At 41.7% G+C, this 18540-nt stretch overlaps 1 protein-coding gene across 1 annotated transcript in view; it reads right to left on the bottom strand.

Annotated features, from left to right (window-relative positions):
* The window catches only part of TNFRSF19 (TNF receptor superfamily member 19), a 91664-nt gene that overhangs the window by 39665 nt on the left and 33459 nt on the right, over positions 1-18540 (bottom strand). Inside the window, exons 4-5 of the mRNA XM_012809492.2 lie at positions 15526-15704; positions 4735-4820 (exon numbers count right to left, since the gene is read on the bottom strand). Of these exons, the coding sequence (XP_012664946.2) occupies positions 4735-4820; positions 15526-15704 (265 nt within the window). The remainder of the gene's footprint in view (positions 1-4734; positions 4821-15525; positions 15705-18540) is intronic.

Here is an 18540-nt window from a genome sequence, read left to right on the forward strand (position 1 = left end):
GACAGAGTCTCACTATGTTGCCTTTGGTAGAGTGCTGTGCCATCACAGCTCACAGCAACCTCAAACTCTTGGGCTTAAGCGATTCTCTTGCTTCAGCTGTCCAAGTAGCTGGACTACAGGCGCCTGCCACAATGCCTGGCTATTTTTTGTTGTTGCTGTTGTTGTTCTTGTTGTAGTAGTTGTCATTGGTGTTTAGCTAGCCCTGGCCGAGTTTGAATCTGTGAGCCTTGGTGTATGTAGCTGGTGCCATAACCACTGTGCTATGGCGCCAAGCCGACACAGGACTTCTTAAGGCTGTGGCAACATAGAGTTAGGGATAGGAACACCTTGTTTGGAAATCACTTTATGGAGAACACAGGTCTATCCTATAAAAGGAGAAATTTGTGTTTCGACGTTTAAGCCACAGAGAGCTTATTCTCTGATGAGTTTTCTGCAACCTCCAATCACTCCCATCCCTGTGTGCACGAAGGGTCACCTGCCCTGCTCTGCTCTGCTTTGAACCACAGCCTCTGCTAAATACTACCCCTTTGGGGCAGTCACCTGCTCCTCAAGACAGCAGCTCCCCGCAAAGCCAGGAGAGCAGAGCTAATAAGCACCCCCAAAACGTTACATGCTGGAAGGAGCAAGATGAATCAAGACACTGGAGACTGACGGCTGCCAGACATTCCCCCAGGATGTCATCAGTCCTCACATTACCCTTGGGGATAGTGTCACTCCCTCTCACAGGGAGGTAAGCTGCTGTCCTGGGTTACACTGGCCATAGACAAGTGTGGGAGTGGTGTGACCTGCTAGACAGTTGACAGAAACTTGAGAAGTTTTTCATCTTGTACTTTCTATGAAGTTTATTACTTGGTTTGCTTCCGGTATCATATAAATGTAAGGAACTGTATTTCCATTTATGTAAAACTATTCTTGTGTTATAACACTTAGTGTCCTTTTTAAAGACTTGTTTACAGCTTGCTAAAGGCTATCCATTTAGAGTGTGACCTATGTATGTCTTGGGGCAGCCTCAGAGGTGAACTGCATCTTCCCGGCAGCAGAGGCTGGGAAGATGATGTAGGAGATGACGTAGGAGAAGAAACCCATGCCTCGCTATGACCACACACTTCAGCGGGGCCCGGTGCTACTGGGAAGCCTGCTACTTTCTCAAGGACTCTCAGTACCTGTGCTCTTCCTGGCTCCTGCCTCACTCTGAGTTCACAGTCATGGACCCCCACCCTCCTGCCACTGCCCACACAGTCCCTGTGGGCTCCTCCCTCCCAGGCCCTCTTCCCTGGCTCCTGCAGGGTGCTCTCCCTAGCCCAGGACGGCCAGCTGCCACCTGTGCTGCCAGGAGGCCTTCCCCAATTGTCTGCTCACACTTCTTTTTTACAAAGTTTCTTTTCTCTCATATAAAGTCAACCCCTTTCAACTGGATTATTCTCTTCAACCTTCCATGATTTTTCAACTATCTAAACTGAAAGACATATCTAAGGCTGTGTCTTTCACTTAAAAAATGAAATAAAACAGCCCTCCCTTGCCCACAGAGCCCCATCCTTTGGTCACAGGCAAACATCGGGACAGAATTGTCCACAATGGTAGTTTCCATTCTTCCCCTTATGTTAACTTCTCTCTTCCTAATCTGACTTCCATTTCCACTGCTCCCTAGAAGGGCTCTTGCTGGTGTCAGCACAGACCTCCCCTGGGCACCAGGTCTGTAGAATTGCTCCAGTGTCCACTGCCGTGACCTGTAGACAGCATGTGAAGCTGCAGGACGGCGTTCTCAGAAGTCTCCGACGCTCTGTTTAGTTTCCTTTCCAAGCTGATCCTCCTCCAGCTGATACTGTAGGTCACAACTTAAAAGCCACTGCTGGGGAAAGCCATCCCCCATGTCCTACATCACTGCCTGTCATACATTCTTAGATCCTACCAGGCAGAGGACATCACTGCCACAATTCCACGTCTAGGTGTGGGGTATGCAAATACTACAAATAAGTCAGAATCATCATTGGACAACTCCCCTACTAGATTGTAAGCTCCACAGAGAATATGACTGAGGTCTGTCTGGTCTCCACATGTTCCCAGCACCAGCTGGCAGTCCAGTATTTGTTCAACAGATGAAAGAAGGCCCCACCTCCCAGGAGGATGGCATTTAACTAGAGCAATCCGATGATCTCCTGAAGGAGTGTGATGGAGCGGGGACAGAGCTAGGCACGTGTTGAAAGTGGAGACCCAGACCCAGACAGGCCTGCAGAACTCAGGACCTCCTACTGCAGAGGGACTACAAGCCTCCAGACTCCAGAGTGTCCTGGGAACCCCAGAGAGGGCTACCCTGGCTTCTGGGAAGTTCCAGCCTCTCCTACTACCACGTGTGTCTGAAACAAACCACACTAGTTGCATTAGCTTGAGTGGCATCACTTTCTTATGGCTGAGAGGCTAAATGGTACAGGAACTTCTCGGGGGGGGGGGGGAGAAAAAACACTGAAACAGCAGTTCTTTGTGGATGAGTTTTAAAAGCCCCCCAAAGTAGAAGAAATGAAAACATAAGGCGCCTTACATAATTTCTCCAAAAGACTTTGAAATCTCTTTTGAGGAGATTACTTGTGTTCTGGAATTACTCCCAAGAACTGTGCCAAAGGCAGCAAAATTTTCCTTTTCAGAGATAAGGATTAATGCTCACTCAAGACCATTGGACTGTTGTGCTTTATAATTTGAAAGGCTGCTAGCTGTGCATGCCGTACTTCTGACTTCAACAAGTTATTTTCTTTGCTTTCTAAAAAGTTTCATATATGAAGAAATTTATATACATAAATTAAACTCATTAATTTTCTTTTTAAACGTACAAGTGACTAAGAACTTTACAAGACACTAGAAGTTACAAGTAAGATCTACCTTCAAGGACAAGTTGGTGATGTTTAGCCAGAACCCTGAAGTCAAAAAATTCCAACGCCTCAGACTTTTGACTGCATTAAATGAAACTTAAGACCAAAAAATTAAAGAGAAGAAAACTTATAGTACGTTCCAACTCCAAACAGGCAATACTGGTCTCTTTACTAAATCTCTGTGCAGTAGTTTGGGATAAAGTATGTAATTGTAACTTGCCTTATTGACAAAATGATAGTTCAGCTCACCTACCAGCAAGACCAAGTCATCCATTGCAGTTGGCAAGAGGATATTTCCTTTTATGGGAAAAGAGTAGTCACATAAAGAGGCTCTCTCAGTGTCTCTTATGTGTTAAATTTTGAGAATTTTTGTTAAGTGATAAACATTTCAACATGTAAGACAGATTCAATGGCTTGGTTTATCACAGGGAGGCGGCACAGTGTGGAGGAAGAGCCCAATATCCAAAGTTAGACAGACTTGTCTAATCCGGGGAATGCTGTCTGCCAGTTATCAGCCAACGATGGAAAGGTATTAACCTCTCGGGACTAATGCTCTCCTGCACAAATTGGGGCTGATGACAGGATTATTGAGAAAAGTTAAGTAAAGCATCTGCATTGTGACTAACACACGGTAGCCATTCAGCATGGCATTTGTTCACTGCAGTGAAGTATTTGGTGAATGGTTACCTATTACAAAAATGAAGATCAACACACCTTTTTAATAAAAGTTGAAAGTCGTCTAACTTTTTTTGTTTTTCTATAACTTTAAATGAGAATAGAAAGTAATGCGTTTGGATAGAAAACTACAATAATATGGACCGCAAAATTCCATGACATTCTCGGGAAGAGAAGTACCTTATCAAATGATGCAATAACTTTCCATCAGTTCCGAAGAGGACTTTTGTCACAGAGGGAAGCATTGGACAGGTCCCATACATTAGAAATTATATGAAAACAACGGTGCCCAAAAAGGCCTGAGGGACAAAGGTCCTTGCCTTCCCCATCCTCTACTTGCACTTAGCTGCTGCCTGTCTCCTTGAAGCACAGCTCACTCATGTCCTGCTAGGGCACAGACAAGCATGCCTGACACAGCAGGAGCCCACCTGCGGCTTCCCTTCCTGACCCATCCCCATGGGTGTTCTTTGGTCAGGTTTATACTCAGCATTAAGAAAAGTGAGCAGCCACTTTTCTACCTATTCAAAGTCAATGCCGATTAGTACCTTTTATATCTAAGGAAAATACACGGTCAAAAAGATTAATGTTAACATAAAGAGGAAAAGGCACAATTCTGTCAATTACAGTTGTACCCCCAGCATGCCTGAGTTCTCTCTCTTCATTTATTTGTGAAATGAAAAAGATAAAAAAGGAAAGAAAAATATGAATGAAATGAATAAAATTCCACTCAGTGACACATTAACAAGGACAGGTGATTTACAGAGAGGAACGAACCTCTCTGGAAAGGCAGAGATGCCACTAGATGGTTGTGTCTGGGGACTAAAAAGGGAAAACCCGGAATTCATGGGCCGTGGCGCAAAGACATTCCAGGTTCCGATCTGGACCTCTTAGTTCATTGGCGTTTCCTGCCTGATCCATCTAGAGGGAAAGATAAGGCTGTGAATGGAGCCCAGCAAGCGGCAAAGCGGCTGCATTTCACTTGGAGATTCAAATCAACGGACACAGTTTGCTGATGGAGGAGCACAACAAAAGGGCTTTATGTCCTGCTGAAAGCTTGATAAAAGGGTACACACTGTAAACCCCACAGGGACAGACAGATCTTGCTCCATTTGCCAACTGAAGAAAGGCTTAAAAATTAAAAAAAAAAAAAATTAAAAGACCCGTTGTCCCTTCTGCTGTTTACGCAGCGTTCACTCACAGTGTGGTTCGTAAGGAGGCGGAGGGTCTCCACAAGGCACACACTCCATGTCTTGAAAACCAACAAGTTTCGTCTTCCTATAAAATCTAGAAGAGAAGGGAAAACAACCCTGTTAGCTCTTTCATCTATGCTTGTAATTAGAGCAAGCAAGGCTTATAATTACCGGCACTCTACTTTACCAGTTCTAGGGCGAAGACCAAAAAGGGTACCCGAGGCCTTAAATGTAACAGTGTCTTAGACGCATTCTCGGAGAGCCTTTCTGAGCAGGTGGTGAACGCTTAGGGAATATCAGTGCCAGTAAATGTAACTTCACAGATTCTCCTCCGCCCTCACTTTTTGTATGTTGGAGTGGGGTTACCAGCGAGGAACTACAAAATCAGTGGTCTTTGGCATTTCTATTATAATTTAAACTGCAAAACACCTTATAAGTAAAGTGTTAGCTTTTAGTATTTGGAATTATGGACCGCCAAATCAAGAAAACCCTAAGAGCAATAGAAAAATAGAGAGACACTCATAAGTTCTTGATATGACAATCTTTCTAAGGCATGACAAGAAACCCAGGATGCAGAGTAGAAGTTTTTTTTGAGACAAAGCCTCAAGTTGTTGCCCTGGGTAGAGTGCTGTGGCATCACAGCTCACAGCAACCTCCAAATCCTGGCTTAAGTGATTCTTCTGCCTCAGCCGCCCAAGGAGCTGCGACTGCAGGCGCCACCACAATGCCTGGCTATTTTTCAGTTGTAGTTGTCACTGTTGTTTGGCAGGCCCAGGCTGGATTCGAACCAGCTAGCTCTCATGTATGTGTCTGGCACCTTAGCCGCTTGAGCTATAGGCACTGAGCCAAGAAGTTTTGACCACACACAGAAAAAGGAAAAGAAAAGAGAAAAAAGGAAAGGAAAGAAAAGAAAAGAAGTTAAAGACAGTTGAAGATCAAAAGTAAACAAAGCATCATCAACAGAGTTAATGGGCAGACGAAAACTGAAAACTTATCCTAATTATAGTATTGTCTATACCTTAAGTCTATAAAGTAAAACATAAAAATCATGATGATGGGGCTTGCACCTATAGCACAGTGGTTATGGCACCGGCCACGTACACTGAGGCTGGCGGGTTCGAACCCACCAGCCCTGGCCAGCTAAATAACAACAACTGCAACAAAAAAAATAGCAGGATGTTGTGGTGGGCCCCTGTAGTCCCAGCTACTTGGGAGGCTCAGGCAAGAGAATAGCTTAAGCCCAAGTGTTAGAGGTTGCTGTGAGCTGTGATGTCATAGCACTCTACTGAGGGTGATATAGGGAGACTCTGGTCTCAAAAAAAAAAAAAAGATGATGGAAGTGAATTACAATGTTTTTCATTATAATTGAAAAACAGGCAAAGAACATTCATTCTCAAAGGAACATGGTATAATTTCAAAACTTCAAAATTAAAACTAAAAAGCACAATGGAATTTAAAAAAATTTTAATTTAAGATGAAAATGTTTAGCTTCATTACTAATCAAGCAAATGTAAGTTACAGTGAAAAATACATCATTTTTATTTGGAAAATTGAGAAAGTATTGGTGTAAGCATTGGCAAATAGACCTATGTATAAATTGCCACTTTTGGTAGAGTAATTTAACAATGTGTTATGGGAACTCAATAAAACAGTTTACATTCTTTATTTAGTAATTTTGTATGAAGGAATTTCTCCTAAAAAAAAAATCAACTCCATAGAAGAAGGAAAAGGGGAAAGGCAAAAGAATACAATCATAGCATTGCTTACAAAAGAAAAAAAAGCTAATTAGGCACAATCTCTCATGTCCAACAGTACAAATAGCTAATCAGGGCAGACCCAAAGCAATGGAATATACAATGGCCTTAGAAATGATGATTCTAAGATCTACCACGTTTTTTAAACATTACACGAAAAAGAGAAGTGAATATGATTCTATTTTGTATATACATCCACTTTCATATAGATTATTTTAGATTATTTACTAAGGCAGATAAAAATATTTATGTTTATATATTTGTAATGGGAAACATTTAGAAGCTATTATATACAAAATATTAACAGTGACTATGATGGGAATTCAAGTGAGGTTTCTAGTTTTCATATACAAGGTAAGACAACTAAGTTTATAAACTCATTCCAGAAAAAGTGCCACATACCTCCTTGCCAAGTATCACTACAGTCGCTTTTGAAATACTCCCCTTAGGAGGCGCTGTACCAATGCCAAGAGTCTAGTCCACCCTTCAAAGCACTTTTTCTATGATGAGTTCTTGAACTTAATTGTCATACCTTCTACAATGATAGCTCTGGTGGCCATACTAGAAAAAGAGTTCTAAAATTGCTTTGAAGGGTGGACTAGGCAATTTTTCTAGGATGGGTTTGAGAACTTATTGTCTGACCTTGTATGTAATGTCTAACTTTTATATGCCAAAAACTAACTTGCGGATCAAGTTGACAGAGGACAGGTAAATGAGTTAAAAGTGCATAATATAGCAGCAAGTCTATATAATTTATGGCAGAAGCAAAATTTTCATTTGAAACTTCAGCTGCCCAGATACATTCAGTAATTGTTCTACTTTCTATTTTTATTTGACTATGAAAATCTGTCCAAAGGATATGTAATAAGTGACTTCCCATTAGGTATTAATCAAATTTTCACTGTGTAATTTATAAGGTAAAAGTGAAAAAGAACAAAGGTGGAGGACTCATACTTCCTGACTTCAAAACCTGTTACAAAGTTATAATAATCGAAATAATATAGCACTGGCATAAAGACAAATAGATCAATAGAATAGAAAAGAAAGTCTAGAAAAAAACTCTTTCACATTTGATGATTTTTGATATGTGTGTCAAGAACACTCCCTGAGGAAGAATGGCCTCTTTATGAAATGTTGATGGAAAAACTGGATATTCACATCCAAAAAATGATGCATCTGGACCCTTCTCTTATACAATATAAAAAATTAACTCAAAATGGACGAAAGACTTAAAAATAAGACCTAAAACTATAAAACTCATAGTAGAAAACATAGGGGAAAACTTTTATGACATTAGTTTTAGTGATCTCTTGGATTGGACACTAAAAGTACAGGTAACAAAAGCAAAACTTGGCAAAAGGGACTACATCAAACTTAAAACTTTTGTGTATCAAGGGAGAGTTTACAGTACACAGAGCGAAAATGTTACCTATGAATTGGGAGAAAATATTAGCAAATCATATGTCTGAAAAGGGGTTAACTAGCTATAATATATAAAGGATTCCTATAACTCAACAGCAAAAATATCAAATAAACTGATTTTGAAATGGGCAAGGGACTTGAATAGACATTTACCCAAGATGATATACACACATGGCCAATGCACATATGAAAAGATGTTCAACATTTCTCATCACTAGGAAACAAAATCAAAACCACAAAGAGGTATCACCTCCTACCCATTAGGATGGCTACTATTTAAAAAATAATACCAAGGGAACAAAAAATGACAAATGTTAGTGAGGACGTGAGAAACTGGAATCCTTGTGCACCAAGGCTGGTGGGAACGTGAAATGGAGCAGCTGCTATGGAAAACAGTATGAAAGTTCCTCAAAATACTACTAGAATGACCATACGATCCAGCAGTCTCACTTCTGGGTATATATCCAGAAGAATGCAAGGCAGGGTCTTGAAGAGGCCTCTGCCCACCCATGTTCATTGCAGCACTACTCACAATAGCCAAGAGGTGTAAGAACACAAATGTCCATTGATGAATGAATTAATAAACCAACTGTGGCATGTACTTACAACGGAGTATCATTCAGTCTAAAAAGGAGGGAATTCCTGGCACATGCTACAACATGCGTGAACCTTGTGGACACTGTGCTAAGGGAAGCAAAGCAGTCATAAAAAGACAGCTACTGTAGGACAGATCCTTAGAGTAGAAAAATGCATAGACACAGAAAGAAGAAGGGTAGTTACCAAGGGCTGCAGGGTGGGGGGAAAGGAGAGCTAATGGGTACAGAGTTTCAGTTTGGGAAGTTGAACGAGTTCTATAGATCTGTTCCACAACAATGTGAATATACTTAAAACAACAGAACTTTACACTTAAAAAAGGTTAAGATGGTAAATTTTATGTTGTGTGCTTTTTGCCACAATAAAGCAAATACATACACAGTAGAAAAAATAAAAATCATAGATCAGTATAAGAGACTTTTCTTCTTTTAGATATGTCTTACTAAACATCATAACATATGCAGACCAATATTTATTTATTCTTTCAGCCAGAAAATTTGCCAGATTATAAACTGACTAAATTAAATATTGACAAAGTCTAAAATAGTTTTTTATACATGAAAATCACTTTCGTGTAAAAAACAAAGTGAAAGAGGTAATACCTGACATTCTCAACAGATACAAAAATGCATCCTTTAAAACTTTTTAAAAATTAGGGTATTAGGAATCAAACGTAGACATTCATTTTTTAGTTAAAAAAGCCACCATAAAATTATAATCGAACTTGAAGATGAAGACACAGAAATTAGAGGTTTAATATAAGCTATAAGGTGGGAGGCCGAGGTGAGTGGATTGCTTGAGCTCAAGAGTTCCAGACCAGCCTCAGCAAGAGTGAGATTCCATCTCTAAAAATGGCCTCCCTAGCTACTTGGGAGGCTGAGGCAAGACAATTGCTTGAGCCCAAGAGTTTGAGGTTGCTATGAGCTATGACATCATGGCACTACTCTATCAAGGGTGACAAACTGAGACTCCGTCTCCAAAAAAAAAAAAAAAAAGAAAGAAAGAAAAAAAAGATAAGCTATAAGTCTTTTGAAATTTTTTAATTTTTTTTTTGTTTGTTTAGACTGCTGTGGTTTGGGGGACATAGAAATATTTGCAACTCCATTTCCTGTCCAAGTGAGACAGGACACAAACTTTAAAAAATAAAATAAAACGTAACAGAAATATTATACACGATGTCTGGTTAAACTGGTTTCTATAGTTTAATGTTAAATTTTACCTGGGGATTTTAGATAGCTAGTGCAAAAAGACAAAAGAAAACCACAGTGGATTTCACTTAATCACTGCCTGATGAAAGCAGCATATAAATACATCTTACAGAAGTAAATTTTTCTCTGACAGTGAATTTAAAAAGGAATTTTTAATTGAACCGGATCTGTATAACACCAGTTAGCCTAACGAACACTGAATTTGAAAACTGCTATTTTAAGAAAATGCAGTTATGAATCATTAATTCTTTAATTAATGGCCACATTTATGCAAAGAGATGGCACACCACAGTCCAGCTCTGGTTTTATAATGACCTCAGTTAACACGTATTTGAAGGCAGTTACCATGTCCTGGGTATCATTAACAAGTCAGGTCAAATTTTCTAAAGTGCATCTGTGAGATCCTGAAGGACCCCTTGGTTCCGTCCTGTACTTTTGCTAACTTCTTGCTCGGTATGGGTTGGTCAGCCTGCTCTTCCTGTTTCTCAGCATTCCAAAGTGATGGCCCATGTGAAACCGAACAAATACTAACCATAGGATGAATTGTCAGGTTAAGGGCCTAGATCTCATGAACAGTGACATGGTTACCAGGGAGCACCCTAGGCCCAGACGGGAGAGGTGAGCACAGGATGAGAAAACGGACCAGGGCAATGCAGGCCGTTTTCAGAGCGGGGGTAAGGATGGTGGGGGCAGAGGCTGTCCTCTTGCTTAGTCCTCAGTCAGAGAAGCCCCTGGGTGAGGCTTCTCAGTGAAATCATATACCTCCCTAAGCATGGGGCTCAGTAGAGGGGCTGCTAGGTGAATCCCAGCTCCTTGATTTACAAGCTGGGTGACGTTGGGCATTTATTCACTCTGATCATCAGTTTCCTCCTTTGTAAAGAGGGATAATACTAATCCCTGCTTTCCAGAGTGCTCAGCATATAAGTAAATGCTCAATAAATGTCAGCAGTCACTAGAAGCAGCACAATGCTGGCTAGGGCCAGGCTATTCTTTGAGGGCTGGTGTCCAGTTTCCCTGAGAAGCCTCACCTATGGGCTCCCTCCCATAGAGGATGGGAGGTCAGCAGAGGAGGATGGAGGCCCATTGAAAAAGTCAGTCAAAGCTTTCACTGGCCCCTCAAATCATTAATTTGCGATAATGCCCACCATTTATTGTTTCATATGGCTTACGCACTCTGCTAGGCACTTGACATGATTTATATTTTTAATCCTTTTAAGAATTCTGTAGGTCAGTATCATTATGAGATGATAATTTTACAGGTTAGAAGAATGCATGTCAGAGAAGGTAAGTGACTGGCGTTATGTCATTGAATGCATCTGGGAATAAGGAGACTCCTGAATCCCCTCTGGAACCACTCAAATTATGGACACAGCAGACAGATGACGTGCACACCCTCCCTGCTACTGGGAAGGCAGTAGCTCGTGTCCTTCAGGGCCTGGGCCTCGAGGAAGCCGCAGGTCCCCATGAGAGTGAGGCTGAGGCCGCAGGAGGTGGCCCAGAAGGAACAATGTCCACCTTAGGTCTGGCTTCTGGCATCATTTTTCCAAAAATGCATTTTGCTCATTTCCCTCTGTCTCTGTTTTCCTGTCTGCAAACTGAGTTTTAACTATTTGCCTTCTTCCCAGAAACATAGTCAAGGGGGGAGAGTACTTTTAAAACACGCCATAAAGCCTTGGGTAGAGTCCCTGTATAATTATCCTCGACCTCATACACTAAGACTGGCTTACAAAGGATGGAATTTTAAACTAATCATACAAATAAACTCTGAAACATCATTCAACTGACTCTTCATTTATCACTTTCCCACACTTAAGTATTTACTGAATGAACAAACATTGTAGAAACTAAAGCAGATGGATCACATGACGACTGGAGTGTGGCATGAGGACTCAGGCAGGGCAGACATCTGGGGGAGACTTGCTCTCACACCCCAGTGGGGTCTCTGTAAAAACCCAGATGATGACCAAGGAGAGTCCTTAGTTGTGCCTCCCCCACCTCTCTCTGGACACTGCCTACCTCAGTCTATACAACCCTGGGGACCTCCTCTTCTTCCCTCCCCCTAAGGAAGAGAGTAGATGTGCTCGGACACACTTTCATCAGAGAACTAGAGAAAACGGTGGTGTGTCATTTGTATTCAGTTCATGTTCCTCAGTCTGACCTGCACAAGATCCAAACTCTGGGTAATGGTATCATAGATATCACCATGGGTCTGAGATTATAGGCCATTACTTTTCCTAAAGGACAGATTTATTGAGATATAATTCATATGCTATACACTTCACTCATTTAAAGTGTATGAAGCAATGATTTTTAGTATATTCACAGTGTTATATAACTACCCACAGTCAATTTCAGAACATTTTCATCACCCATAACCTTTAGCAATCACCTCCCATTCTTCTCAATCCTTTGCAGCTCCCAGCCCTCAACAACCACTAATTTACTTTCTGTCTCTACATATCTACCTATTCTGGACATTTCAAAGAAATGAACTGATGTAATATGTTGTCTTTTGTGACTGGCTTTTCTTGCTTAGCATAACGTTTTCTAGGTTCATCCATGTTGTACTATGTGCCAGAATTTCCTTCCTTTTTTATTGCTGAAAAATATTCCATAGATTTTTGTTTTTTTGAGACAGAGTCTCACTGTCACCCTTGGTAGAGGTATGGTGTCACAGCTCACAGTAACCTCAAACTCTTGGGCTCAAGTGATCCTCAAACTCTTGGGCTCAAGTAATCCTCTTGCCTCAGCCTCCCAAGTAGGGACTACAGGTGCCTACCACAAAGCCCAGCTTTTTTTTAGAGATGAAGTCTTACTCTTGCTCAAGCTGGTCTTGAACTCCTGAGCTCAAGCAATCCACCCACCTTGGCCTCCCAGAGTGATGGGATTCCAGGAGTGAGCCATTGCATCCAGTCTTAATATTCCATTGTTTGAATATACCATTTCCATTTGGTTTGCCCATTTATCAGCTGATGGATATTTGGGCTTGTCTCAGTCAGTTTTGTGCTGCTACAACAGAATGTCACAGACTGGGTAAATTATAAAGAACAAGCTCAGTTCTGGAGGCAGAAAAGTCCAAGATCAAGGCCCTAGTATCTGGTCTCTGGTGAGGACTTTCTTGCTGTGTTTTTGGAAGGGAGGAACACTTTGTCTTCACACGGCAGAAGGTGGGAGGGCAAAAAAGGAACAAGCTCCCTCTGTTAAGCCTCTTAATAAGGACACTTGCATGAAGGGAGGAGCCATCACAACTTAATCACCATGTCAAGGCCGCACCTCTTAATACCAGCACACTGGCCACAACAGGGTTATTTTTGCTTTTTGGCTATTGTGTGAACACTGCTATGAACACTAGTATGCAGGGTTTTATGTGGACATAGGCTTTCAATTCTCTTGGCTACACGCCTGTAGAACTGTTAGGTCACAGAACAACCATGCTTAACTGTTAAGGAAATGCTAGACTATACCCTTTACATTCTCAGCCCCAGTGTGTGAAGGCTCCAATTTCTTCATGGCCTCACCAACATCTGTTATTGTCTGTCTTTTGGGGACAGCCATCCTAGTGGGGGTGAAGTGGGTGTGATTTATATTCCCCTGATTATTAATGATGTTGATCATCTTTTCATGTGTATATTGGCCATTTGTCAATCTTTTTTGGAGAAATGTCTATTCAAACCCTTTGTTCTTATTTTAATTGGATTATTTGTCCTTTTATTATTGAGTTGTAAGAGCTCTTCTCATATTTCTAGATAAGATAGTCCTATATCAGATATGTGATTTGGGCATATTTTCTCCTTTTCATCTTCTCAAAGCTGTCTTTTGAAGCACGAAAGTTCGTAAATTTTGATAAAGTCCAAAGAGCTATTTTTTCTTTTATTGCTTATGTTTTCTGGTGTTAGATGGCTACTTTTTTTTTTTTTTTTTTTTTGCAGGTTTTGGCTAGGGCTGGGTTTGAATCCGCCACCTCTGGCATATGGGGCCAGCACCCTACTCCTTTGAGCCACAGGCACTGCCCTTAGACGGCTACTTTTTACAGTTCTTTAGGTGTTAGGTCTCCATTCAAGGTCATGCTTGACCCATCAGACTAGTTCCTACACTGTTTCTGCCCTTCAGGCCCAAAGCTTAATCTCCCTCTCTGGCATCAAGAAGATCCCTGCCTCTGCCTGGCATCTAGTCAAAGAGTCCTTTGTTTGGTGCCTTAGAGCATGGACTCTGATGTTAGACTCACCGGATGTGATTCCCGGCTTTGCCACATATACATTGCATGAATAACCCCAAACCTTGATAAGGTTCAGTTTCTTCATTTGTAAAACATTGTGAAAATTACAGAAAATAATTCATGCAAAGTACTTAGCCCATCACCTGGTACATCATAAGTAATAAGTCAGGCGGAATGGCTCACACCTGTAATCCCAGCACTCTGGGAGGCTGAGGCAGGTAGACTGCTTGAGTGAAATCCCATCTCTATTTTAAAAATAGGAAAAAAATTAGCTGGGCATTGTGGCAGGTGCCGGTAGTTTCTGGCAAGGCTGAGGCAAGAGATTGCTTGAGTCCAAGCACGCCACAGCACTTTAGCCTGGGACAACAGAATGAGACTCTCTCAAACAAAACAAAACAAAACATAAGTAACAAATGCTTGTTGCTCCTGTAATGCTGCTGTTTTCCACCCTGTCCCCGCCGAGGCACCTGCCATTCTGCTTTGTTTCCCTCCCCGCTCACCCAGGGGAGCAGTGCCTCTTCCCTGTCTTGCAGATGTCACCCTGCCCCCGAGTCCAGCTCTTCATCCAAACCTCATCCTCAACTGTCTGTTTTATCCCCATATCTTCTAGTGGTTACTGAGACACACTTACAACTTTAGAATTCCTCTTCCTGGGCTTCACCTCCACCCAGCCTCTCCTCTCCATGGCCTGGCTGCCTTTTCGATGTGTTCAGTTAGGGCTTTCTGGTCCACACTTGCCTGCCTCCCCCCTCTACTGCCTCTCTTTCTACTCCACCCTGTGTCCTCCTGCCACCCCCGGCACCTCTTGGCAGCTTTCTACACACACCAGGTTCATGCCCACTTAAGCTGCCTCTGTCCACAGAGCTCTTCCTCACATAGCTGCTTGGCTGAGCGCCTCCTCTCCTTCAAGCCTTTGCTCAGATCTCACCTTTGCAATAAAGCTTGTCCTGATTACCCAGTTAATACCATAACTTGCCTACCCGTCACTGTGAGCATGCCTAATCACCCTTGTCTACTCGAGCATTTCTTTTTTCCATAGCAATTACCATCTTCCATCTTTCTGCATAATTTACTTCTTTGTTATTTAGCATTTAAATATTTTTTAAAACTCTGTAAGGATATAAGCTTTACCTGAGCAGGGATGCCTGCCACTTTATTCTCTGGCATTGCCTGAGTACCTAAAAGCACGGTCTACCAGCCAGCTGCTGGGCAAACATCCACTGAGATGAACAAATGGTGGTGGGGACTCACATTTCTCTGCATCCTCTTGTGAGCATCACATATTACTGGCTGCCCTATGTGTTTCCTCTTTTGTGACCTGTCTGATAATTTCACCACTTTCCCAAGTTTTCTCTTGTAGGGATCTGTAGGAATTCTTTAGATCTTCATCTTTCGTTAGCAAGCTCATTCATCTGATGACAGTACATGGCACATGGAAGGCACAGAGAATCCAAAGGTGGTGAATACTGAGATGAGAAGTCACGAACACAGATGTCTTCTGGCTGGTATCAGTGTGCATTCGAATTTGGATGGGAACAAGAAAACATTCCCTTTCAAAAGGTACTTAATTAAATAATTACTAGGGAAAGAAATGGTCCAACTCACCCTGGCAGGCAGTCCCCACAGACGGCATCGCTGGTGGCTGAACAATTTGCCTTCTGAAAGCGGTTCACCAGTGCACAGTCCAGACACGGCTTACATTTCTGGAAACCCCAGTCCTCCTTGAACCTGTGGGGCCGGCATGTCACACACTGTGCATCCTCCCCATAGCCGAAGCCACATTCCTGTGGGGATTAACAGGCAATAGAAAGCTATTCAGACCTTGCAAGCGTGAAAAAGGAAAGACCACTGGGATGAAACAAAGACCTGGTGTAATAATTACCAAGGGTCGCCTTTCTAGACACAAAGGCAGCTCTTTCAGCAAGTTCAAATGTGTCTTCCACTGCTAATAATCTCTCTTACTACCCTAAGTATACTTAGTCATCCACTTTATTCAAGAACCCATGAGCATGGGAATTATAAAGGGTCTCTTGGGCTCCCACTGCTCCATTATTGAGAGCGTATGGCAGAATTATGGCATATTCTTCTTCTCCAATTAAGCCAGTCATGCGAATGCTCAGAGGCTAAAGCCGGTGAAACATTCAGACGCTTACTTTTCAAGGGAGAAAATAAGTACTTTGATATCAATGGTGATACTTTAAAAAATGAGGACAATGGCATGAGAAATTCCCAAGTGTATGAGCCCAGAAACCCATCCAAAAGAAAGTTCCTTGAAATGTTTATCAATTTGCTATTTCTTGAGAGAAGAAAGGGTCTTAAATAGCTAAAGGGTGCTAACTTCTTGTTGAGACAAACCCCATGGCATTAAAGGCCCCATGCTTCTCTAGATTTGGACATCAAAAATGCACTGTTTGCCAAGGGCAGAAGAAACAGATGGCTCTTTGGCCTACATAGGATCATTGTCACAAGTTCAAGAACACAGTAAACTATAGCACATCATAAAATGTAATTATAATGCAATCATAAAAAGAATGATGTAGATAATATGCATGTGTTTATGAAAGTTTAAAAAATAAGTTATAACAGAACTAGAAGTATAATTTCATCACTTACAAAAACTTTCACAGTAAGTACCAATATTTGTTGGGTGTTTACTCTGTGCAGCAACTTTTTTATTTTTTAAAATACGTATTAGGGCCGGGCACGGTGGCTCACACCTGTAAACCTAGCACTCTGGGAGGCCAAGGCAGGTGGATACCTTGAGGTCATGGGTTCGAGACCAGCCTGAGCAAAAAGCAAGACCCCATCTCTACTAAAAATAGAAAAACTGAGGTAAGAGGATCACTTGAGCCCAAGAGTTGGAGGTTGCTGTGAGCTATGATGTCATGGCACTCTACCCAGGGTGACAGCTTGAGACTTTGTCTCAGAAAAAAAATAATAAAATAGAAAATAAAATAGTTACTTTGTTTTTTTATTTATTTTTCAAGGATGAGGTCTCGCTATGTCACCTGAGCTGTCTTGAACTCCTAGGCTCCAGTGAGCCTCCCACCTCAGTCTCCCAAATACCTGGGACTATAAGTATGAATTGCCATGCCCAGCTTATACTGAGAACTTTACACATATTATCTCAATAACCCAGACAGAGGGAGTGTTAGAACCAAGATTTGAACCTAAACGGGCTAATCCCAGAGTCGACATTCATAACCACTGCACTATTGGTTGTGTCAGGTATTTCTCATACGTACATTACACATCTGTAGGAAGACACCTGAAAGATTTCATACTCACATGTTAACACTGGTTGTCTATACTTTGTGATGGCTTCTATAGAACACTGGTCATTTAAAAAACCCAAACCAAAAACAGACAGTGGCTTAAGAGGAACAGAGGGATATCCATGTAGACAGCAGGCTGAGCAAACCCACAAATGCAGGCTTGATGCTGCAGAGGGAGGGGACTCAGATGAACTCTCTTAGGGCCTCCAGTTTCTTCATTTGTAAACCTCAGATATTAGAATACAAGTTCCAGCTAGTTTGAAATTCCCATTTTCTTTTTTTCAGACAGAGTCTACCTCCATCACCCTATGTACAGTGCCGAGTTGTCATAGCTCACAGCAACCTCAAACACTTGGGTTCAAGGGATCCACCTGCCTCAGCCTCCCAAGGAATTGGGACTACAGGCACCAGCCACAATGCCCAGCTAGGGTTTCTATTTTTAGTAGAGACAGGGTCTCAAACTTGCTCAGGTTGAACTCCTGAGCTCAAGCTATCCATCTGCCTTGGCCTCCCAAAGTGCTGGGATTACAGGCATGAGCCACTGCACCTGGGCCAAAATTGCCATTTTCTATACAATTTATATATTTTAATTTCTTCACCCATTTTATATGCAAAGGCAACTAAGCAGCACTTATTGGAGAAAAATTAATTCAAAACCAACTTAAGAAACTATTTGATAAAAGATCCTAAGTCATCACTTCAATCTAGACTTTTTTTTTTTTTTTACTAATTAACTCATTCACATTTTGGATGAGCAATCCCTTCTTTCCTCCTCTCAATTAGGCTGCCTGTCTTTCAGATGCACTTCTTGAACGCACACAAAGAACTGGGGGGAAAAAGTGCAAGGTCAACCTCCTTCTTAATCCTGAATGTTCAAGCTACACAATAATCTAAACCAAAGGCACAGACAGGAGAGAGAGAGAGAGAAGCATTTGATTTAAAGAACTGATTCACAAATTAGTGTCTTCAAAATCATTAACAGACTATGTCTTTGAGGGGAGGGAGGTTAGTATAATAGAATTATGAGGCGTTTTTCAATTTTTATAATTCCACAGTATGTAATTTAATTTTTACAAAAGCATTCATTACTCCTGTAATCAGGAAAACAATCAAAACACATATTCAAAAAGAATTTCTTTGGACATATGCTAGGTCTTTGTGGGGAGGTCATTGTTAGTCTGGCTCTGCACTGGAACAGCTGTTGTTTGGCTGAGCACTTTAGTTGCTGAGAGAGCTGTGTGCATGCAAAGGCTTTCTCTAAGTACGGAAGAGAGCCTCCCACTCCCATAGTCTCCTGGGATCAAAGCGAGGTGCATGTGACATTCTGGGGGTGGGCCCCACATTG

This window comes from Otolemur garnettii, unplaced genomic scaffold (genome assembly GCF_000181295.1).
Source record: "Otolemur garnettii isolate 467f Iridium unplaced genomic scaffold, OtoGar3 scaffold00106, whole genome shotgun sequence".
NCBI lineage: Eukaryota > Metazoa > Chordata > Mammalia > Primates > Galagidae > Otolemur > Otolemur garnettii.